Source organism: Microtus pennsylvanicus, chromosome 10 (assembly GCF_037038515.1).
Source record: "Microtus pennsylvanicus isolate mMicPen1 chromosome 10, mMicPen1.hap1, whole genome shotgun sequence".
Taxonomy (NCBI): Eukaryota; Metazoa; Chordata; class Mammalia; order Rodentia; family Cricetidae; genus Microtus; species Microtus pennsylvanicus.
This window is the reverse complement of record NC_134588.1, coordinates 97,011,135-97,035,768: the sequence shown is the minus strand read 5'-3', so window position 1 is coordinate 97,035,768 and position 24,634 is coordinate 97,011,135. Positions and strand designations below refer to the sequence as shown.

Below are 24,634 nucleotides of genomic sequence, written 5' to 3'. Positions count from 1 at the left end.
CCGCACCCGGCAATTTCAAGTCCAGCGGATTCAGACTCCTCACCCTGGCTCCTAACTACAGAGCGCCTTTGATCCTCTCTGTAGCACAGGAGACTTAAAGCCAACAAGCTGCTTCCCTTATGGGAAGACTAACCTGGTTGGTCAGCCATGGGTCATGTTTATCTTTCTTACTTCCTGTGTAACTGTTTCCTGGAACTGGAACATTCCCTCCTGGAGGGCAGAGGAAGGTTTATAAGACCAGGAAATCAAAAGCCTCACAACATGAAAAAATTGAAACTTACAGGATTCATATAGCTCCCTCCACAGAGTTACAGAAGCCATAAACAATTGCCTATGCAGACTCCCCTACCTGACAGAAACTGCCTGAGACTCCTGCAGGGAGATACGGGCATGCGCCACCAAGAGTGCTCACCCAGGCTGTGGTAGACTATCCAGTGAAGTCACTGCCCTCGAGCCTTCCATGCTCCCCTAATAACCCAGTAAGCTCACTGGTTCACCAAGTTAGACTTGGGTAGAATCCTCACTTTGATCTGTCATCTGTGTCCTGTCTGGGTTTGCTCAGGTCTCCCCAGAAAAAGTCACACTGTGCTTACTTCATAGTTTTGTGTTTTTTGTGTGACCAACAAGTAGAGTTTTAAAACAAATTTATAGCCCCCACCACCACCAACGGGAGTGATGACTGCACCCACAAAAAGTGAGCCTTTAATTAGATCAAGCCCTCAGCCAACTGCCGATTTACTGCTGGACAGAACAGAGGAATGCATTCAATACGCCATGCAGATGCCACCAGCAAAAGCCAGGTGGGAGAAAATGGACAAGACAAATATCTTGGGTTCTTCAAAAAATTCCAAAGGAGAAAAAGGAATTGGAAATTAAAACTATGCTTTAAAGGCTTAAAAACCATGTTAACCAAACATAATAGTGTCTGTTACGTACACATATATATTATGTTATATTCATATACATATATATTTTCTACATTAGTGGGGAAATGATTGTTTCAACACTAGCAGGATAGCTGGTAACATTAAACAATTATTAAGAGTGATCACAGTATTCCAGGCACTATGGCTTGACTGTGAAATGTTCTCCACAGGCTAACGAGTATGATCACCTGGTTCCCTGCTGGTGGCATTGTTTTGGGAGGCTGTGAAACCTTCAGGAAAGATACCTCACTGGAGGAAGTAGGTTGCTGGATAGTGGGGCTTATGGATTAGAGACTGCCCCATGCCTGCCTCAATCTGTCTGCTTGCTGCTCTACTGAGATGCAAGCAAGATACCTCATATTCTCACAGCCACAGAGCTTCCTGGAGCCATGCCTTCCCAGTCATGATGGCCTGTATCTCAACCAATGAGCCTGGGTACTCAGTTAGCCTCTCCACATTAACTCACCCAAACCACACTCATGATTTCTCCCCAAACCTTAGTTGTTCTGCCAAATACTGCGGTATCCTTCCTTCATCAAGGTCCCCCACACTAGGAAATTCCTTTCACTTCACCTTCCAAATGAATCCCAAATCCTATCACTTCTCATCACACCCACCAATATTACGACGCCATCCTGTTGTGTTGACTCAAGAGCTGGCTGAGTCCCATCCAGTGGTTTCCCTTCCTGTATCACGCCTACAAAGTTCTTTCCCTGGCTACTTGACCCTTTGTGCTCTGGGCTCTGCCCATCTCCCATCTTAACCTTTCATTCCTTCCTCTACTCTGCTGGCCAAGGTGGCCTCTGTGCTGTTCCTTCAGGCTCTTGATGTCATCTCCACAGGGAATGCTTTTTCCCAATGCACCTTCACTCCCTTAAGGTCATTGCTCAACTCCTTAGATAGGATTTCTGATCTCATCATAGCTATAAAATACCTTCTTACCCCTCATCTTGCCTTATTTTTTCCATATTATTTGTCCTCATATGACATATATTGATTTACATTTTATCTGACTCCTGACCAGAATTTAAGTTCCATAAGGTCAAGGACATTGATTACCAGAACAGTTGTTAGCACAAAGTATTCTTAAAGAAATACTATGAATTAATGAATCAATGAAGTGAAAAATGACAAAGATGGCTTTTTCATGAAGTTTCAAGTTTATGAATTCTAGGAAAACAACTTCATTCATTCCTAGAAACACTATCCCTGTAGCGAACCTCATACAACTGAGAGATAACCACACCAAGCGTAGAAAATGTCTGCATTTCTTTAGCAAATCTGTACTGAGCAACCTGCAGTGACTGACACCTCTTCCTGAGTCCCATGTGAAGACAGCTTCCAGTGTTCAGAGTGACTCCCCAGGCCTATCACCTACATCTGGAACAGCTGGGACTCACAAGCAGAAGGGTTCCTTACCCTAAGCCACACGATAGCTCTTTTAGCTTTAGCCTCAAGCCTTCTCATTCTGGAACGTTTCCTCACCACCCCCGCCCCCAGCACTGGCATCAGGACTGCCAACACGAGCACAGGAAAACACTTGAGGCTCATCTCTCGCTTCCCTTGTGAGGCCCTTTGTGCCACAGGCAAAGCTGGCTGCCGGCTGCTCCAACCCCAAAGCCCTTTGTTAATGTTGCTGAACAACTAACTGCTGTTTGGTGTCTTTGTCCTGCTGCCTCTCCCTAAGTCTGCAGTCTCTCAAAGACGAGGCTTGTCTGTCTCTGGAGCCTAACACAGCATCTGCCATGCAGTGGGAATTCAGCGAATGTTCGGTGAGTGAGCAAACGGATTCCATGAGGAGACTTCCATGCAGCGCTGCTGATGGAGCGATGGCCAGCGGGCCTCCCGCTGTCAGCCTTTCAGGACCCTTCTTCGCTGCACATCTGCATGCACATTTCTGCACTTCCTATTTCCTTGCATAAGCTTTTGCAACATTTCTGTGCCAGAGGGGCTCATCTGCATTCCTTCTGGTAGTAACTGTTCTGAAAGAAAATGTCTCTCTCGATGAATTCAGAATCTGCTGAAAATATTATGCCTCGTGGGATCCTATTTCCCAGTGATCAGAGAGGTCCTTGTCTGAGGAAAGAGCCAGTGAGGTGCAAGTTTGGTGTCTCCTGGAGCAATTCAACTTGATGCTTTAGTACAATGCCACGGGCCTTTAAAAAGCTCCAGTAATGGTAGGGTTAAGTGTTGAAAGCAGTAGGGAGGGGAGGCAACTAGGTATGGTGTGCACACTTATTATCTGCGCTTTCGGAAGGCTGAGGCAGGAGAATTGTAAATCCCAGGCTAGTCTGGGTTACACAGGGAGACTCTGTCTCAAAGAAGAACAAAACAGTACATTCTAGGTGTGTGTACATTAACATGGAAAGACACAGTGTATTAATGACTAGCAGATTACATAACATTGTGGTTTGAGATTGCAGTAAGCAGTTGTGTTTATTATTTCTCTTCTCCACAAAGACTCTGATTTCTTACCAGAGTATTCCTCCCTCAGTTGAGTACGGTTGTGGGCGGTGAGATCCATCATCTGTGATGGATGCTGAGGAGCAAAGCTGTCCTTAGCAGGTGCACGGGCCAGCAGCAGCAGTCTGCAAAGGCAGCTCCACCCAGATGATGACTGATACGCTCTTGCTCCCTGTTGCTTTGTCCTCCAAAGCCCCGTGACTCCAGTCTGCCCCACCTACTCCACTGCAAGTTTGGAGCTTGGTGCACAGCCCTTTCTCTGCTCCTGTCTCCTCCATCAGGTCCCTATTTGCTTCTACAAGGCCACCTTGCTTTCTGCATGTCTGAGAAAAACCCTGTCAGGTCCACAGTGATATTCTGAGGACATTAGAGACATACACACATTTGGGAAAAAATTTGGGAAGAGATAAGGCCAAGTGTTAATTTACAGAGCTGTTGAAACTTCACATTGCTTCTCCAGAGACCCATTCCCCCAGAAAGTCTTAGTTTACACTTTCTAGTGACATGAGCCAACCTGCAGGGGACACAAGAGAAAACACTGGACTCCATTTATATACCGCACACGTCAGAATCAGTTCTTGTGGACATTTTCTCTGAATGGCAGGCAAAACCACTACGGTAAGCACAAGTAGCTTCAAGAAAGTGGTGCTGTGTGCTGGGAGTGTGGCCCGGGGTACAGGTCAGAGCTAAGAAATCTACTCCTGCGAGCTCTTTGCCAGCCGTGACACGAGGCTAAACAGCAATGGTATAGTCGGATTTGAGGAGCTAAAGAAATGAAAAGGTCGTGGATCAAGAAGACTCTCAGAGACAGATTTCCCTAAGTGAGGATCATGCCCTGAGCAGGTAACCAGAGCTGGAATACACCTATGACAACTAGCAAAACATTTAAATCCTAAGCACTCGGAACACAAAAACAAACTTCAGCATGCTGTAAAACTCCATGATTGTAGGCGGAGACTGCTTGTTCGTTTCCCAGCCAGCCAGACCTGAATAATCACATAGAAACTATATTAATTACAACACTGTTTGGCCAATGATTCTAGCATATTTCTAGCTAGCTTACATCTTAAATTTACCCATTTCTATTAACCTGTATATCACCATGAGGTTGTGGTTCCAGTAAGGTTCCTAAGGTTCCGTCGTGTCCTTCTCCTTTGGCAGCTACATGGCGTCTCCCTGACTCCACCTACTCTCTCTAAATACCTCTCTTTGATTTCTCGGTTGGCTTTATTCTGCCCTGCCATAGGCCAGAGCTGCTTTATTCATCAACCAATAAACAATACATATAGAGAAGGACATCCCACATCACATGATAGTGACATGATATTTAACACATACTTAAATTTCCCAAATAGCAATAAATCAGTTCAAGATTTCTTACTGATTGGTTGAAAACCTAACAAGCAACATGATAGATTTGATATTTGGACCAATCATTTAACGTCCTGATTTTATGTGCTTTTTTTTCTCTTGAGTTAGGAGGATCTCATGAATCAGGCTGGGTTCAGGCTGGCCTAGAACTCACTACATAGCCCAAGATGTCCACGAACTTCTGACTTTCAAGCATTCCTGACCCCAAGAACTGGGATTGGAAGCATGTTCCTCCATGCCTGATTTATGCAGTGTTAGGGACAGTGGAGTCCAGGACTTTATATGCTAGGAAAGCACTCAAACAACTGCGCTACACCCCAACCACAGTCCCAAATGCATGTCTTTTCTCACCAGATCAGGTGAATGACTCATGTTGCTATAAATGTGCTGTGATTGATAGCAATTCTAAAATGGAGGGAAGGAGAGATGGGAGGAAGGGAGGGAGGGAGGGAGGGAGGGAGGGAGGGAGGGAGGGAAGAAGGGTGAGCCTCCTAAACCCCCCACTTTCAAGTCCTTAACATAAACATCACAGCTGACCATTCATGGTACAATGACAGCCAACCTTTTGGTATCTCTCCATCAGCACCACCCTCACCTAACAAATGAAGTTTTTTTTTCAGCTCCCTACTTTCCCACACTCTGGCTGTCCGTATCCAGGCGGCAGGTCTCCATCTCCACCCCACCCCCTGCCTGCCTGCCTGCCTAGCTGGTTTTCTATAAATAACATCCGTCTCCATCCATTACAGCTTTATGCTATCCGTCATCACACCAGCCCTATACAGCAATTCTTTCCACTTCCCACGTGAAGATGCAGAAGCTCAGTAGTACCAGTGCCAGTTACACACTCTGTAAGGGTAACATCCAACCCCAAATCCCGTCTCCACACCATGTGATACTTCCCAGGGCAGAGGTTCGGTGGGCATTTAAGTGTGCCTAAGCCTCTCCCCCAAGTCCAACGTCCATTACAGAGGAAGATTTAGGGGCTACAACTCCAGAGATTCTCCAGAGGAGCTATATGATCATTCTTGGCTACACAGTTACTTTCTAAAAACCAGCCATCCCCCAGGGGGCTTGTGAAGCAAGTGACTGGCAGCAGTGCTTTTAGAAACACTAGAGACCGCTGAGTGTAAGTGTGGATAACCTGGAGCTGTTTCAGCTACTCTGTAGCGTGATGGCGACCTCCAAGGAAATGTCTGTATAAGTGGTGATTTCTTCTGTGGAAGTTAGGAAAGGAAAGGAAAAGAGAAAGACAGAAAGGAGAGAAAGAGCCAAACATATTCTGGTCCACAGGAAATAGGCCTGTCCTTGACAATGGGTCACATTCCCAGTTAGCCTGCCTTCCCAGACAATCCTTTTGTCTCTCATAGGCACCGGCTTGTGAACAAACATTGGTGCCCGAAGACGACAAGGCCCAGCCTGGGATCTCTGACTTCCAGGGTGTGGTGCAGAGCTCCAAGTGAGTCACAGGCGCAGTGGGATCAGAGTGTGGTCCCCAGACTCGCAGACTCATGCAGCTTTGCCTGCCGAGAAGTGTGAGAACATAGCTAGCTCTCCACAGGCAGGCAGGGCCACGCAGGAAGCCAGAGGACCCAGAAGTGCCCAGCCTTTCATGTGGGTGCTGGGGCCTGAAGCCAGGTCCTCATGCTTGTTCATCGAGCACCCTTACCACTGAGCTATCTACCCAACCCCCAGGAGTAATCTTCATCATTTTCATGAAGAACATGCAGGCTGGGTCCACCCAGGGCAAATGGGGACATAAAGTCATCCCACTTATGAAAGAAGTGAAGGAAGACAAGCCACAAGGAGCAGAGTCCCAGCTGGTGCAAAACTAAACAAAAAATGACTTTTGTTGTGAAGGTTTGACGTCACAGCATAACCCATGAAGACTGATCAATACAGTCCCATACAGCTATGCAACCTCTTTGTCACTCCCTTGGAATAAAGGTACCTATTTGATTGGGTCATCAAGAGGGTTAAATGAGTATATTTAAGGAAAGCACTTAGCCAGTGCCTGGCACACAGTTAGAGATGAATAAGCACTGTCTACTATTATTAATTAGTAATAGCATAGAATAGAGACATGCCCTGTAGCAATAGAATGAGGGCAAACGGCAAGCAGAGCACATTGTTCCCAGGAACGGCAAGCCATCTGAGCACACATAGCAGTGTGTGCCCTTTGGAGTCTTACAATCCTCTGTGCAAGCCTGCTCCTAGCCAGCGTCCCCTCCCACCTGAGCCTACAGACCATCGCTTCACTCTTCTCTCTGACTCCTCACCAATTTTGATCTTCCGTCCTTCCGTTTCCCACCGTGACTCAACACTTTCCACAGTTTGCTACTGGGCTTGGGTTATTTGAACAAATCCTCCAGGGTCTCTTGAAAACTCTTTAGTAGACTATTCCCCAGCTCTCTCATTCCCACAATACACTGCAGATCTGCACCATCTCCTCTAGCCTTAAACCCTACCATCCTCCTTCTCCTTCAGAGATAGCACAGCCAGACGCAGAGGCTCGGGATGGATTCCTAGCACTGGGGAGGAGAAGCAGAGAGGTCACAAGTGGTAAGCACAGCGAGACCCCTTTCCCTCCAGGGTTTCTCTGTGTAGCCCTGGAACTCACTCTGTAGATCAGGCTGGTCTTGAACTCACAGAGATCCAACAGCCTCTGCCTCCTGAGTGCTGGGATTAAAGGTATGCACCATTATCACCTGGCTGCAAGACCCTATCTTAACAATAACAAAAGACAGTAAAGCTAGAGGCCACTATAAGAGACTAGGACGTTAATTCACGTCTATAACCAAGGTCAAGACCGTTGTAGCCTGGATCCTGGACCCTGCGAGTGCCCCGTGTTCTCTGCCATGTCTCAGCCCTTTAAATACACAAAGCACACATGTACAGTTCCTATCTTCCAAACCCCCTCCCTCCACCTCTCTCCTCTCTATACTGCCCGGTAGCCTGTCCTCCAGGCTCTTTCTCACATCTGTTTACTCCTGAAGCCACCAGACTCTACTACCTGCCACTTGGAAAGTCTGCCCCAAGTGAGGTTTCCAGTGAATGTGTTGGTGCTGAAACTGAAGGATGTTTCTCAGTCATCAATTACTTCACATCCCCACATCTGGCTCTCCTCCCATGGCTTCCCTCTGGCTTTCCCTCCTACCAGGCTTCTTCCCATGCTCTGCAGGCTCCTCTTCTGCCCCCCACAAACTTACTATCTCCCCCAGTTCTGCCCTTGATCATAGTATTTTCCTTCTGGACACCGTGTGCTGACAACTCCGAAGCCCATGTCTCTAGCAGATGTTCCTTTATTTATCTATTGATTTTCTATGTCCTACAAGCTCCGTAAGCCGGAGATGACCACAGTCAGGCTCATCAGCCTGCTCCGTGGGTGTCTGATCTGAATGCCTGGTATCATTATTTACCAAGTGCTCAAGCCAGAAACCCAGCTTTGTGCTTGACTTTCCCTAGTCCATCAGTCGTGCCAACCGAACAGCCTGCCAGCTGGTCTCCTCGCCGCATTCAAGTTGTTTCTCAGGCTATCTGCCACTCCAAAACTCCTTTCTCTGCATGTGCAGAATAAAATCCACACTCAAACACTGAAACCTGAACCCCAATTAGCCCATTATCTCTTAGGACACGGTTCCCTGCTCCAACCCTGTCATCTCTCATCAGGTCCCAAATATCTATAAACCAGACTTTCAGTTCCCAGAACTTGTGTTTCATGACACCTCTGGGGTTTTGATGTGCTGTCCTCCTGCTGATGTGCTCTGTGTCCTGAAGTAACTACTCAGAGAATGACAGTTTTTCCAAACTTAAGAACTATTAAGTTTGTAAGTCATGTGCTACTGTCCTAGTCTGTCCTCTAGAAAGCGCCCTCAGCCCACCAGGCTTAGCCACCTGCTTCTCTTGTCCAATATTCAGTCCCCTGATGTGACTGCTGACTGACTTGCAAGTCTCCCTCCCTAAAATGTGACGTTGATTCATTAGAATTTCTCCATCATCCAACTCCAGCTTCCATCATGCTATCTAATGATACTCAGCAAATGCTTTTACCCACTGAGCCATCTCCACAGCCTAGAGAGTAAGTCTTGTGAGAGGACCATTGTAAACGCGCAAAGCTGACTCCCTCCCAGCCTCTCTCTCCTGCTTGCTCAACCATGTGCTCCTGTCTGGCTAGCTGCACTTTGGCGAGATGCATGCAAGAGTGGCCCTGGCTCGGGGTGCACAATGCTGCCTGGACCTTGACCATCTATAATGTGAGCTAAATGAACCTCTTTCTTATGGAGTCAGTCCATTTCAGGTACTACATTCTGGTAACAACAGGCTCGATACACTCAGTCCTCAGGACAATATTCCCATGACAGATATTCTGAATAGCTGAGGATTCTAAAGAGGAATTGCCATTATCAGATCTCATTCAGTCTTCCTTTCTCTGGACTCAATTATCTCACCTCCTTTAGCTATTCCATAAATGGCAACATGCTGGATGAGCAAATTTCAATTTTACACAAAGTTATTAGACTCCCAAATGAGATTTGTAATTGGCATTCACAAGAAATCAATTATTAGTGGTTACTCCAGTCGCTCTCCCCACACTCAGCCTGCTCAAGTGTTTACGCGGCTCTAAAAAGCAGCCAGCACCACAGTGCCGTCCATGTCCAGGCTGGGACCATTCTGCCCCACAAGAGCTTTCCTTCTATGCCAATCTTAGGGTGCTAGGATCAATCTTCATTTTTTGTTTAATTAATTTCAAGGTAACATTGGCCTAGTTGTGGAAAATAAGCAATAATACATTTAAGGCTAAAATATTTTATAATTCCTTTTAAATAATCAACTTGTCATTCCATGAATCTAGTCATATTAAACAAATTTATGTTTTAAAATTGGTCATCTCTAGAATACCTTGAAACAATTATGGCACAAGGCACTAAATATAAAAATTACAATCCAAAATGTGAAATTAATTAGAACAAGCAATTTTTCAAACTATCTTTTCAATTAGTGTACAGTTGTCTTAAAAGAAGAGAAAAGAAATTAAGTCTTTAGAGCATTTAATTTTCATCTATCACCATCATTGTTATGTAGTCCTTGTAATTGATGGAATTTGATTCAGGATCAATTGCAGCAGATAACATTTCTTCCATTTCCTCTTGAGAAAAAGGCTCACCTGGAGAGACAAGAAAGATCATCATTTATAGTCAGGAGTTTTTGTCTTTCCACTAGTCAGCTTCCTTGCCATGGAGCCCACAGGCCCCCAGCTGTGTCTAGTCTTTTCTCCACTGGAGCTGAACAGCCAACATATGAGAACCCAGGAGTTCAAAAGGCATGCTGCCATACACCCTGCAAGGCTGCAGACTTACTACCCTGCTGGGACCTATAGAATACACATTTCAGTCAGAACAGGAGTACATAAAACATCATGAACAAAGTTGTTTATTCACGTAAATTAAAATTATTGAAAATGCAAAAGTATTTGCTTGAAGTTAAAGTTTTATAAGCGAATATAATTATTATGTTTAGTGAAACTGTGGAGAGATGACTAGCTATTGCTGAAGAGAGAGACCAGACACTTGACTACAACATCAGGTCTGTCTCACTCACACTGGCTTAATCAATAGCACTCATCAATCATCCTAAAACTCCCCCTTGTTTGAGTCTGGGCTAGTATTGATGTCAGATGAAATCAAAAGTTGGAGAGAAAATCTGTGAGCTTTAGTTGGACTCAGGTAACAACTGAGAGCCATCTTAGAAACTGGCTTCACCAGGGTAGGACACAAACTCCAGAAGAATGTAGAAAAAGCTGACTATTTAAGACAGAACTATGTGTATGCAAAATTCATGAAGTCCTTGTTTTTTATTGCTGAGTAGTACTCTAATATGTATAAATTCCATACTTTCTTCATCCATTCTTCCATTGAAGGGCATCTAGGTTGTTTCCAGGTTCTGGCTATCACAAACAATGCTGCTATGAACATTGTAGAGCATATACTTTTGTTGTATGATAAGGCCTCTCTTGGGTATATTCCCAAGAGTGGTATTGCTGGGTCCAGGGGTAAGTTGATCCCGAATTTCCTGAGAAACCGCCATACTGCCTTCCAAAGTGGTTGCACAAGTTTGCATTCCCACCAGCAATGGATGAGTGTACCCCTTTCTCCACAACCTCTCCAACAAAGGCTATCATTGGTGTTTTTGATTTTAGCCATTCTGACAGGTGTAAGATGGTATCTTAAAGTTGTCTTGATTTGCATTTCCCTGATTGCTAAGGAAGTTGAGCATGACCTTAAGTGTCTTTTGGCCATTTGAAGTTCTTCTGTTGAGAATTCTCTGTTCAGCTCAATGCCCCTGGAAAAGCCTGGGATAAAACCGGACTCTCTGAACATAGCGGACAATGAGGACTACTGAGAACTCAAGAACAATGGCAATGGGTTTCTGATCCTACTGCACGCACTGGCTTTGTGGGAGCCTAGGCAGTTTGGATGCTCAACTTACTAGACCTGGATGGAGGTGGGGGTTCCTTGGACTTCCCACAGGACAGGGAACCCTGATTGCTTTTCGGGCTGGGGGGAGACTTAATTGGGGGAGGGGGAGGGAACTGGGAGGCGGTGGCGGGGAAGAGACAGAAATCTTTAATAAATAAATAATTAATAAAAAAAACAAAAAAAAAAAAGACAGGACTATGTCCCAATGCTAAAGAAAAATACAGGGCATCCAAGTCATCATGCTAGGCCTTTAATGGGAAAGTCTTATGCAAACCAAGGTTTGAGGGTTACTGTCTTAGTTAAGGTTTCTACCGCTGTGCAGAGACACCATGACCATGGCAACTCTTATAAAGGAAAACTGGGGTTGGCTTACAGTTCAAAGGTTCAGTCCATTAGCATCATGATGGGACATGGCAGCATGCAGGCAGACATGATGCTGAGAAGGAGCCGAGAATTCTACATCTTTGATCCACAGGCAACGGGAAGTGAACTGAGAACTGAGACTGGGTATGGCTTGAGCGTATATGAGACCTCAAAGCCCATCCCCACAGTGACAAACTCTCTCCAACAAGGTCATACCTACTCCAACAAGCCACACCTCCTGATAGCACCACTTCCTATGTGCTTATGAGGGCCAATTACATTCAAACTTCCACATTCCACTCCCTGACCCTCATAAGTTTATAATGATATCAAAATGCAAGATGCATTTAGTCCAACTTCAAAAATCCACATAGTCTATCATAGTCTCAACAATGTTTTAAAGTTCAAAGTCTCTTCTGAGATTCATGCAATCTCTTAATTGTAATACTCTATAAAATCAAAGTAAAAAAACAGACCACATACTTCCAAGACATAAGGCACAGGATATACAATACCGTTCCAAAACATAGGGAAAGGAGCATAGTAAGAAAACACTGGACCAAAGCAAGACCAAAAACCAGCTGGGCACACTCCAAACTCTGCATCTCCGTGTTTGATGTTACATTTCTCTTCGCCTCTAGCTCCTCTCATCTTTGTTGACTACAACACACTTCTCTCTTGGGCTGGTTCTACTCCCTGTTAGCTCTCCTTGGCAGGTATCCCATGGCTCTGGCATCTCCAACATCTTGGGGTCTCCAAGGTAATTCAGGTTTCAACCTCATAGCTTCACTCAGTGGCCTCTCTAGACCTCCATTAAGGGACCCCACGGACACATGCCTGGCCTCGGTGGCTTTCCTTAGTTGCCAAAGTCCATAGCCCCTTTCTTCTCTCTTTAATTCCAGAACCAGATGGCCAAAGCTGCCAAGTTCTGCTGCTTTCTGCAGCTGGAACATGGCCCCTTGTTCAATTACATCTTTACCAACTTTCTGTTTTCCATGGTTTCCTTCACTGATTAAGTTTGGCTGTCCTGGAACTTGATTTTAGATCAAGCTGGCCTCAAACTCAGTGATCCACCAGTCTCTGCCTTCCCAGTGCTGGGTTTAAAGGCATGTACCACCCACCACACCCAGCTTTAACCTTAATTGCTTTTCATAAATTGGAAATTTAGCAGAGTGGGATCTTCCCCTGAGCTTACCTCTCTTACCTGAGGTCACCTTTATTCCACTTATTAATCTGTTTATCTCCTTGAACACAGAAATTAAACTCCATTCTACTTCTCTTCAAACTGTACATTTTGTACCTTTCCTTGCTCACTGACCACCGCTGTAAGAATGGCACTGATTCAAGTGTCTCACGTGTACTAAGTTAACCAACACCTCACAAGAGGGGAGAACTACTAGGGCATGAACAGTAAAAACCCAGAGACAGATGTTAGGGTTCAACCTAAAGATCAGAAAAGCAAAGCAGTCAAGCCACTAGAGAGACCTTTTACCTCTACCAAATCTTCAGACTGTGAATCCTCAGATTTCACACTCCACTGAGTTGCTGTCTCCTCCCACTTTATATCACCTTATATCCCTCTCTCCACCAGCCATTTCACTCCTGTCTCCACCTCCCTAGTGCTGGGGTCAAAGGTGTGCGATCCCAAGTGCGATCCCTTTGTGTGAGCTCTGTTTCTCATTTAAACAGACTCAATCTTGTGTAGCTCAGGGTGACCTTGAACTCACAGAGATCCAACAGCCTCTGTCTCCTGAGTCCTGGGATTAAAGGTGTGTGCCACCACACCCTGGCCTGTAGCTTTTACTTATTAAAACACAAATAATATACCACTATAAACAACCAGGTCCATTTACAGCACATAAGCAATGCAGCCTGCCCTGCAAGTGAGTGGGGATTGAGTCTGAAGGCCAGAAGGCCAGATTACCAACCTTGGTCAAAGCACTCCACTGCACTGCTTAGAGTAAGTCTTGCTCACAGTAGTCTGCCTGCCACACTGGGCAAGGAAAGAGCTGTACAGTATTTGATTTAATATAGCAGGAAAATTGATCAACACTAAAAATCAGAAGCTTGAAGGACAAGCCTCACAGATTCAAGTTCTGGCCCTCTTACTAGCTTTATGATCTTGGGCAGGTTGCTTAACCTCTCTTCCCAGTCTACACAATACAGATGATATTATCATGGGCTTGGCATAAAGATCAAATATGTTATTATTCAAAAAGCACTTCCACAAACATCTGACACATAGCAACATGTATTTGTTTTTAAAAGATTGGAGATCCTCCCTGATGCTAAACACCATCTGATGTAATGTACACCCTGAACACACACGGTTTGCCGTGTCTATCTAACAATCCCCTGGGCATTTAGAATGTACATTCTCAAACTTAAAGATGTGTTGGCTGCTCTATGGATACTATGAAAAGATTGTGGAAATACCTTTATAGTCACAAAGCTTGAATATGCTTAAAAACAATTTGGAATTTTGAGAATCAAAATATCACTTATTAGCCATCCCCGGTGGCACACACCTTTAATCCCAGCACTCAGAAGGCAGAGGCAGGCAAATCTCTGAGTTCAAGGTCTGCAGAGTGAGTTCCATGACAAACAGTGAGTGATTCACAGAGAAACCTTGTCTCTTAAAAAAAAAAAAACACTTCTTAAGCAACCATTTTACTGAATTAGGCAGCTGCAGCCACATCTAGAGGAAGGTCACATTACACCCAATACTAATGATACATTAAGATAACATGGTTCATCTTATATGTACAGATCATACAGCATGGAAGAAATTGAATATTTCTATTTCTATTATTTTCTGAAAAGAACTGGTGCAGGCTCTGTCTATTAGGATATCCAACAGTTGCCCTGGAAGTCCAAGAATTCTGTAAATATGCCTTCCTGGAAATTCTGATAAACCAGACTCCTGTGACCCACATGGCTCTGTTATCCCTACACACAACACAGCCAGTGCCTGACTTCACTGTTTCAGCTGATAGCATTTTTGTCCCCTGCCCTCTTGTTAGTCACTATGGCCCAGGGTCCCATGATAGAGTCCTACTGCATTGATCCCCTTTCTCTAGTCCCTGTGCCAGGCCAGGCCTGTGTTAGGAACCCTGAGGATGCTGAAGGAGCCCCACAGCTTATCTTGCTGGCTGAACCTTTCTTACTCGCTTACAAACCGACCAGCACCAGAATCACTTTCCAACAGTACTGCTGCACTGGGTGACTTAGTCCAACTCTCCACCGCCCAGGGGATGACCTGAACTCAAGAGCAGGCCTCCACAGTAGCACCAATCCCCTCCATTCCTTCCCTGTTGCTCGTCAACAAGACTTGCAGGCTGGCTGAGCTCACCTTCTTCCGTGTGCCTGGATGCTTGTCTTCCAGATTTCATTCCTATTGCTTTATCCATTTCCCACAAGCCACCTTCATCAGTCTTCATTCAATCTTACTATATCTGCCATCAATGGCTCACACTATCTTCAAAGCAAAGTAAGCTGGCTCCCATCTGTAATCCCATCTGGGAGGCTGAAGCAGGAGAATTGCCTTGAATTTAATGCCACCCTGGGATAGTAAACACCAGATTCACCTGGGTTACAGAGCACAACCCTGTCTCAAAACAGAAGCAAACAAATAGATCTACTTCTCAAGGAAGTTATTTTCTCTGTCTTCCTTCCCAGGCCCGGCTTTCCAGGCTAGTTTCAGCTTGCATTGATCCTCTGATGGTTATGTTTCTAATGTCTCTCATGGATCTAGTTCACAAGTTAGCTTTGCTTCCCCAGTAAGACTATACTATGCTCAAGAAAGGGATCAGATTCCAGTATCCACCCACTGTGTTTTATCAATAAACAAACAAGGGGCACACAGTAGGAGTTGCTGAATTTCTTTGGCAGTTTTTATTAATTTCATGTGGCCTAATATACTTTAGGGTTTACTTCCTTTCATCCTTGGTTAATTATTAAAGTTAGCCACTCAGGTGATTTTAACATGGTAAGTGATCCTGGGTGGCAGCTATGACTTTCACATATTCCTTCTCTCACTTCCTGTTTCCCGATGATGAACTGAGTCAAAAATGGCCAAACCAGGTGTGCACAGAGCCTCCAACACTGTTCTCCTTGCTCAAAATGATACCCATGCCCATGGCCTCAACTGATGTATGGACTGCTGCCTCACTCAGGACTTGGCCTGCGCATCTGGGAGCTGAGCAGAGGAAGCAGAACGCCTCCCTTAGTACAGTGTGTGTGTGTGTGTGTGTGTGTGTGTGTGTGTGTGTGACAACAGCATTAATGACTTGTCCACCAAGCTGCTTTCAGGGAAAACACATGTATATACTGACATAAAAAGAGAACATTTGAAGGAAATATATAGGTATTTGTGGGAGGAAGTCCCATTATCATAAAAAATATAGTTTTGTGTGAATTCACATTCAATTTAGGCTATATTGTTTGCAACTTTACCCCCTAAGAAGGTCTTCTAAAAGAATTTTTTATATATTATAATTCAAATCTTCTGTCTAAAAAGGCACTGGCTTATGATTGACAGTTCATGTTATTTAAGTGGTAAGTTTTTTATTCAGGAAATATTTTAAGTGACTAAAGTAAAAACAATTTACATAAGTAATCATTACACTTCTATTACACAAAATCAAATACCAAACCAAACCAAAATAATAGGAATAATAAGTAAGTACCCAACCAAACAATTGCTTTTAAAGTATCATCTCTTATAACTCTTGCATAATTGTTTAAAACATTAATTGGCACTGGAGCGATGGCTTAGCGGTTAAGACCATGTACTGTTCTTGCAGAGAACCTGAGTTCAGTTCCTGGTACCCATGTCAGGTGGCTGGCCAGCCCCTGTAACTCCAGATCCAGGAGACACGATGCTTCTGACCTCTATGGGTCTTGCATTCACACACACACACACACACACACACTTTTTAAGAAAATAAAATAAGCATCTTTAAGCCTAAATCTTTACACAAATTACTCTTAAAAGAAATAAAGCCCTCTGACCTTCCTCAGTCATGTACTTGATCAGCTCTTCCTTAGTCAGAATTCCTCGTTTAGCTGGATCCAAAACCTGCGGAAAGCAGGTAGATTTTCTTTGTTGAATAAATTCTATATGATGAGTTAATTTTTCACATGTACATGAATAATCTGGAGCTTACCCACCTCAAAAGCTCTGAGAAGGACATCTTCAGCAATTGGTCTGTATCTGAAATTTTTACAATAAAGAGACTTAATGTCAGCATATTTATCTCAGTCTCTACATGAGAAATGACTGCATTAAACAACATAAAAGCCACTAATATACTAGGCTAATGGTACTTCCCTGGATAAAATTTCTTTGGGTTTCTGAATATGAATATCAATAGTACCTACCCCACAGGAATTTTTGGTATTACCTATTAGCATTTCTCATTGATATGAAAATAAATTTATCTAGGACCAAAACATCTATAATCAATCAACTGTGGAATGTTAATGCTGTAAGTAACTAGTGTTAATTTTTATTTTAAAATTATTAAAATGATAATTCACAATTAAATATAACTACAATGTTGTTCTTTTCTGTAGCTCCTTTGCCTTTTCATTGCACCTTGCTTAGATTAATAAATACTAGCCTGGCTGGTATTTGTAAGCACAGCCTGAAGCACACTGGAAGGCTAGAGGGAACCAGCCTAAGATATAGACTAGGTAAATAAAACATAAAAAGTCAAGTGGTTTGGTTTTGTTTTAAGGAAAAATTCTGTAGCTCAGGATGGCCTGAAACTATGCAACTAAGGCTAGCCTCAAATCTGTGGCAATTCTCCTGCCTCAGCCTCAAGTGCTGGAATTATAGGCATAAAGCATCACAGCTGGGAAAGTTAAATGTTTTGTAATTGGAGTAATTCTAGTTATCGTGCCTTAAAATAAAAAAAAAAAGGATTTGCTTCCTTACTTTCTTTCGAGAAGTACTCTGGTCATCACTGGAAGAAATTTTTCATATCGAATGTATCCAGTTGGTTCCTCTTCCTCTACCTAAACAATTAAAAACACTCATTTATTCATTCAACAAATATATTGAACAACTAATTCTTTTTTCAAACACTGAACCCAGTATTGGAACTTGATGATGAGAATATGGGCATAAATGCAGCTTGTGGCGCTTGTTTTCTGTAGGAGAGACACATATAATTCAAAATACAGCAACACTGGTAGTTGGGGAGACAGCTGTCAAAATGGTGCTTGCCGGGAAATCATGAGGACCTAAACTCAACTCATAGCCCTCACATCAAAAGGTACGTGTGTAGTTGCATCACAGTGGATTGTCACTCAAAGTTAACCTCTGGCATGTACACACACACACACACACACAATACCACATATTCAACTTGTTTTTACTATATAGGGTAACCTCAAACTTGCAATGATCCTCCTGCCTCAGCCTCCCATATGGTGGTATGTCTGACATGAACCACCATGCCTGACTTGAATGTCTAGTTCTAGACCTATGCGAACACCATAAGTAAAGGAGTGCGGATCTAAGGGGGAGCAGAGAGCACAGGAAATGTCTCTGATCAGGGCATCAGGGAAGTCACTGGCAAATAGTAGTGTTTGGGCTGGTTTCTCAAGGGTAAAAAGTGGCTGTGAGGCTTGAGCACAGATCCCAACAAGGGCAGTTGCTGAGGGACAATAGTCTGTACCCCATCACTATTTTAAATAAACACTGATTGGCCAGGCAGGAAGTATAGGTGGGGCAACCAGGCAGGAAGTAGAGGCAGGGCAAGGAGAACAGGAGAATCCTGGGAAGAGCAAAGATTCAGTCTGCAGTCGTCATCCAGACACAGAGGAAGCAAGATGTGATTGCCTCGCCAAAAAAGGTACCAAACCACATGGCTAACACAGATAAGAATTATGGGCTAATATAAGTTATAAGAATTGGAATAAGAAGCCTGGGCTAATAGGCCAATCAGTTTATAATTAATGTAGACCTCTGTGTGTTTATTTGGGACTAAATGGATGTGGGACCTGGTGGGACAGAAAACCTCTGTCAATAGGCAGTGCTTCAAGGTGAGGCTGAAGAGAGACCTTACCATCCACAGGATGATGTCTGTTATCCTGAGAAGAGTGTGAAACCAAATTGGTCTCATAGGTGCGTGTGTGACAGGTCACTCTACTGTGGGTAAGGTGGCTTCTTCAGACAAAGGATGATGGTGCCTACTGGAATGGTGGCCATGAAGAGAGTGGGTGTGTGACAGGACACCTTTAAGAAGACTTGACAGAGTGACTGCATTCACCCATTACAGATAACAAAGAGCAGGCATCTGAGATGACTCCCAGATTCTGACTTGCACAAATTCATTGTCTTCCCTTGAAACGAAGAATACTGAATGAGATCAGGCTATGGCCAGTCAAGATCTCAAATCAGCCTTGGACTTATGAAATACTTCCTGAGTAACAGAACTCTGTTCTGCTACCCTAAGTTAAGATTCTCAAAATAAGAACTTTTGGTGCCTAGCACTACAAGAATGAAACGGGTCTTTTTGCCTCTGGTTTCAACTAGTCATAGTTCAGCTAGCCATAGACTGACTGAACAGATCTCTACTGACCTTAACTTCCATGTCAGGCAATGTATATGGAGCTATAAATTCTGCACTCTCTTTCAAAAATCCTATTAAAAGGCTCATAGATCTCAATTCAACAGATGAGTTTTTAAGAGATTTATTGTTTCAACAAAAGATAAATCTATAGGTGGCTATTAAGTAGAATATACTGTCATTCAAATGACAACTATTTTTAATGTTCATATGAGATTCATACCTAGTGTGAGTAGAGTCTTCAGACTCCATTATCAGAGAAAATTAAACCCATCTAGGTACATCATGTTTTAGAATTTCTGTACCCATTGGTATGTGAACAATTTCTGCAGCTTCTTCTGAGGTCTGAGTTGAGCAATTTGACATCATGTTAATATAGCTCTGTTGTACTTGGGCAGTAGTCTGACACTCCCAGAACACAGAGACTTAACAGTTAACTATCTGGACGCAGGTGCAGCTCATGGTAGAGTGTTTATGGGCTCTGGGGTTTAAACCTCAGGGCAGACTTCTTAAAAGTCAATCTCAGTATCTCCTGAAAACTTCAGAGAATCTCTGCCCATGAAGTCCACCAACATGGCTGCCTAAACATGACCTGAATAAGGACAACACCAATACACATGCTAACATGGAATGGCAAATCTCAGGCAGCCTCAACCCTTGACAAAGAACTACAGGCACCTAACAACATTCTGCTCTACTCATAGACCAGCGCCTTGCTCAGCCATCATCAGAGAAGCTCCCTCCTGCAACAGATGGGAATGAACACGGAAAACCACAACTGGACAACGTGCAGAGAGAGAGACCTTGTAATATGCAGTTCTAAATGGGATGTCTCCACCAAATCCCTCCCCCAGGGCTCAGGGAACCCTGCTGGAGAGGAGAGAGAAAGATTTTAAGAGCCATGTGATTGTTGACACCAAGAAAACAAGGGCCTCTGAATGCAGCTTGACACATGTAAGCACCCACGAAGACTGTGGCAGCATGCACAGGGCCTGCATGGGTCTGGGCCAGCGGGGGGTCTTGTGTTGAGAGGGAAGTGAACACAAGCCCCTATCCCTAACTCAGACACTATCTCCAATTGACAACCACTCACAAATGAACAATTAGCTTTGTCCAATAGTCTCACTGGAGATACAAACCACTCTTAAGGGCAGGCACCATGCCCAGCAGTAGACAGCCAACACAAGACAAAATCAAGGGCACTTTTGGAGGGTCTTTTGCATATATATTATGGTTTCTAATTTTGTGTTTTTATTATTATTACTTTAGATGCCCATTTGTTTTCTAAGGAGAAAAAGAAAATGTGGATTTAGGTGAGAGAGGAGGTGGGGAGGATCTGGGAGGAGGTGGAGAAGGGGAAACCATAATCAAATTATATTGTAAGAAAAAAGTCTAGGGATATCCGCTGCTCAGGTGCAGGCCACAGCAAACAAAAGAACAGGTAAGAGGCCCACCTGCCCCTGGAACCCTCCCACACTCTCAGTTTGGATCCCAAAGATCCAACCTGCTGCCACCCCGTTTCCCATCCCACCACCCACCCCTGGTGCCATGCCCCTCCCCCTTCAGGATACCCATTGCTCAGATACAGGCCACACCAGTAAGTAGAACTGGTGTAGGCCATTCCAGCCAGAAAAATAGGCAAACTCAGGCAGACACTCACTGCTGAACCACAGACCACACCAACCACAGCAGTCTACCCACAGACCTCTTCCACTCTCTTGGTGACAACCCCAACACTATCCCCAGTGCCCCTCCCTTCATCATCATGTCCCACCCCCAATTTTGATCCAGTGCTGGACCAAAGGCCAAGCTAGTAGCCAGAAGTCCAGCCCCCAACCTGGACAGAGACTCCCTGCTGGACCAGAGGTCACACAGGCAGGCAGAAACCCAGGTCACAAACACCAGAAAACCAAAGAGGAAACAGAAATAAAAGAACAAAGCAGCCATCCAACAAAGACAAACTCAGAAATCAGTGCCTGGACCTATAATCATCCCAAACCCAGATGCCTAAACACCAGTGAAAGAACACCATCAATAACAGCCAGGGCAATACGTCACCACCAGAGCCCAGCTGTTCTACAACAGCAAGACCTAAAAATTCCAACACAAGAAATTCTTGAAGCACAAGAAAACGATTCTAAAATCAACTTTATGAAGAAGATAGAGGTTCTTCAAGAGGAATAAGTTCCTTAAATTCAGGAACACAAACATAAATCCCTTAAAACCAAGGGAAAAAAACCAAACAGGTGAAGGAAACAAACTTCTCAGCACCTAATGGAACCTTCTCCAAAACTGACCACATACTAGGTCACAAAGGAAGTCTCAACAAATACAAGAAAACTGAAATAACCGCCTGAATCCTATCAGACCACCCATGGATTAAAACTGTATTTCAACAACAACAGAAACAGCAGAAAACCTACAAACTCATGGAAAGTGAACAACTGCCTATTGAATGACCACTGGGTTAAAGCAAAAATAAAGAAATTAAAGACTTCCTAGGACTCAATTAAATGAATACACAACACACTCAAACCTATGGGACACAATGAAAGTGGTGCTAAGAGGAAAGTTCAAAGCACTTAGTAACTTCATAAAAAAAAATGTGGAGTTCTCATACTAGTAATTTAACACCACAAAGCTCTAGGAAAAAAAGAGGCAAATACCCAAGAGGAGTAGAAAGCAGGATTAATCATACTGAGGACTGAAATCAATAAAATAGAAACAAAGAGAACAATACAAAGAATCAATGAAACAAAGAGTTAGTTGAGAAAAATCAACAGGATAGACAAATCCTTACCCAAACTAACTAAAAGACAGACTATTCAAATGAACAAAATCAGAAATAAAAGGGAGGCATAACAATAGACAGTAAAGAAAGCCAAAGAATCATTGGGTCATACTTCAAAAACCTGTTCTTCATAAAATTTCCATTAAAGAAATTTTCTTTATTTTCTTGATAGATACCTCTTACCAAAATTAAATCAAGACCAGATAAACAATTGAAACAGACCTATAACCACTAAGAAAATAGACAATGTCATTAAAAGTTTCCCAAAAAACAAAAAACAGACTTTCACAGAAGAACCAACACCAATACTCCTCAAATCATTCACAAAACAGAAACAGAAGGAACAGTGCATCATTTTATGAGGCCACAGTCACCCTAATACCCAAACCATACAAAGATTCAAAAAAGAAAGAGAATTACAGATCAATTTCCCTCCTGAACATTGATGCAAAAATACTCGATAAAATACTTGCAAATTGAATCCAAGGACACATAAAAAAGATTATGATCTATTTGATCAGGGATGATTCATCATAAGAAAATCTGTAAATGTAATCTACCATACAAAACAAACTGAAAGAAAAATACCTTATAATCATCTCAATAGATGCTGAAAAAAGCCTTTTTAAAAAATCCAACACCAACACTCCTTTATGAAAAAGGTTCTAGAGATATCAGAAATACAAAGGACATACCTAAACATAATAAAGGCAATTTATACCAAGTCTATAGCCAACATCAAATTAAATTGAGAGAAACTCAAAGACAACTTCCTGAACAGTCGTGACCCAGACACAGAGGAAGCAAGATGTGACTGCCTCACCGAATAAGGTACCAAGCCACATAGCTAGCACAGACTAGAATAATGGGTTAATGTATGATGCAAGAAAGAGTTAATAAGAAGAGCCTGAGATATTAGGCCAATCGCTTTATAATTGATGTAGACCTCTGTGTGATTTATTTGGAACTAAATGGCTGTAGGACCTGGTGGGACAGAAACCTCTGTTAACATCAAAGAGTTCCACTCCCCAGTGACTAAGCATTCATATATATGAGCCTATGTGTGTTATTCCTATTCAAACAATTACATTAATGTATGTTAAAGAAGACCTCCAACGAATCAGAATAGCAAAAACTGTATAACGTTTTCTTTTTCTTTTCTTTCTTTCTTTTTTTTTCCTTTGAGACAGGGTCTTGCTATGTTACCTAGGTTGGCCTTAAAACTCTTAACCTTTGTGCCTCAGCATCTCCAGTGTTAGGATTTTTTTTTTGTTTTTTTTTTCGAAACAGGGTTTCTCTGAGCTTTGGAGCCTGTCCTGGAACTAGCTCTGTAGACCAGGCTGGTCTCGAACTCACAGAGATCCGCCTGCCTCTGCCTCCTGAGTGCTGGGATTAAAGGCGTGCGCCACCATCGCCCGGCTCTCCAGTGTTAGAATTATAAGTATTTGTCATCATGCCTAGCATAAATTTTCTTCAGTTTTTAAAAAAAAGAGAGAGAAAAAGGATAATGAATATAAACAGACTCTTGTGGTTTAAAATTAGGAAAACAGATGGCAAGATGGCCCCAAGGGCAAAAGCACTTGCTGCACCGGCCTGATGATGTACTCTGTCCCAGAACCCAAGGGAAGGTAGAGAGAGAGAAGAGATTCCACAAAGTTGTTCTCTGACCTTCACATATCTGCTGGGGCATGCATGTGTGTGGCCACACACACCATACATACACATACATATGCACACACACACACAATTGTTTAAGTCCATTTTGAATGGTTTCTAGAAGTCCATTTTGAAATTGTAAAATTCTTTCCATGACCTAACACTGCCCTCTAGAGGCCATATCTAGTATGTTCTCTATACGTGCATAAGCAAAGGCATTTAAAATATGACTACTCTAAATGACATTCCCGGAAAGTTTAATAGGTGACAAACTCTATTTTATTATAAATGGTTTTATATTCAAATAATTAATTTCCTTTCGGGATAGTTTTAACAGAAGTTGCAAAGATAATAAAAGAATTCTCATACTTCTGTTGTTTTAAATTCTTTAGGTGTTTTATTGAAGAAAGATTGACAAATTAAAATTGTATATATTTAAAGGGTACCGCAAGATGCTTTGATGTACATATATAGTGAAATTATTATAACAACTAAGGCAATTAACATATCTGTCACCTCATTAACCTCCTGACTGTATAACGAGACCACTTAAGTTCACTGTGGGTAGTGTCTATGGGGCAGGTGATTCAGATTATGCTTTAAGTTTTCATTTTCAGAGATACTGCAAATGTTTTCCACAGTATATATTTAACTGTGTTCACTATCGTGGTCTAGTAAACAAAGATAAATAAGCCATGATGTTCCCACCACGAAGGGGAAACTGCCAGGAATGGTGTTTGCAATCCCAGCATTTGGGAGGCTGAGGCAGATGGAGTGACATGAATTCAAGAATAACTTGGTCTACATAGTAAGTTCCAGGCCAGCCTGAACTTCAGAATAAGACCTTGTCTCCCTCTCTCTCTCTCTCTCTCTCTCTCTCTCTCTCTCTCTCACACACACACACACACACACACACACACACACACACACACACACGAATTTAGCAGGGCAGGATGTGGGAGTGGTATTAGCAGACCTTATGGAGAGGAGTGGGAGCAAATATGATCAGAA

The 24,634-nt window shown here is 43.1% G+C and overlaps 1 protein-coding gene across 3 annotated transcripts in view; it reads right to left on the bottom strand.

Annotated features, from left to right (window-relative positions):
* Drc8 (dynein regulatory complex subunit 8) overlaps positions 1-24,634 on the bottom strand; it is a 110,989-nt gene that overhangs the window by 16,642 nt on the left and 69,713 nt on the right. Inside the window, exons 4-7 of one of the 3 annotated variants that reach the window (XM_075989280.1) lie at positions 17,538-17,617; positions 16,769-16,811; positions 16,610-16,676; positions 9,789-9,921 (exon numbers count right to left, since the gene is read on the bottom strand). In XM_075989280.1, the coding sequence (XP_075845395.1) occupies positions 9,806-9,921; positions 16,610-16,676; positions 16,769-16,811; positions 17,538-17,617 (306 nt within the window). In that variant the 3' untranslated portion in view covers positions 9,789-9,805. Of the gene's footprint in view, positions 1-9,788; positions 9,922-14,121; positions 14,232-16,609; positions 16,677-16,768; positions 16,812-17,537; positions 17,618-24,634 lie in introns of those variants that run through there. The other 2 variants (XM_075989281.1, XM_075989282.1) reach the window with 2 other exon arrangements.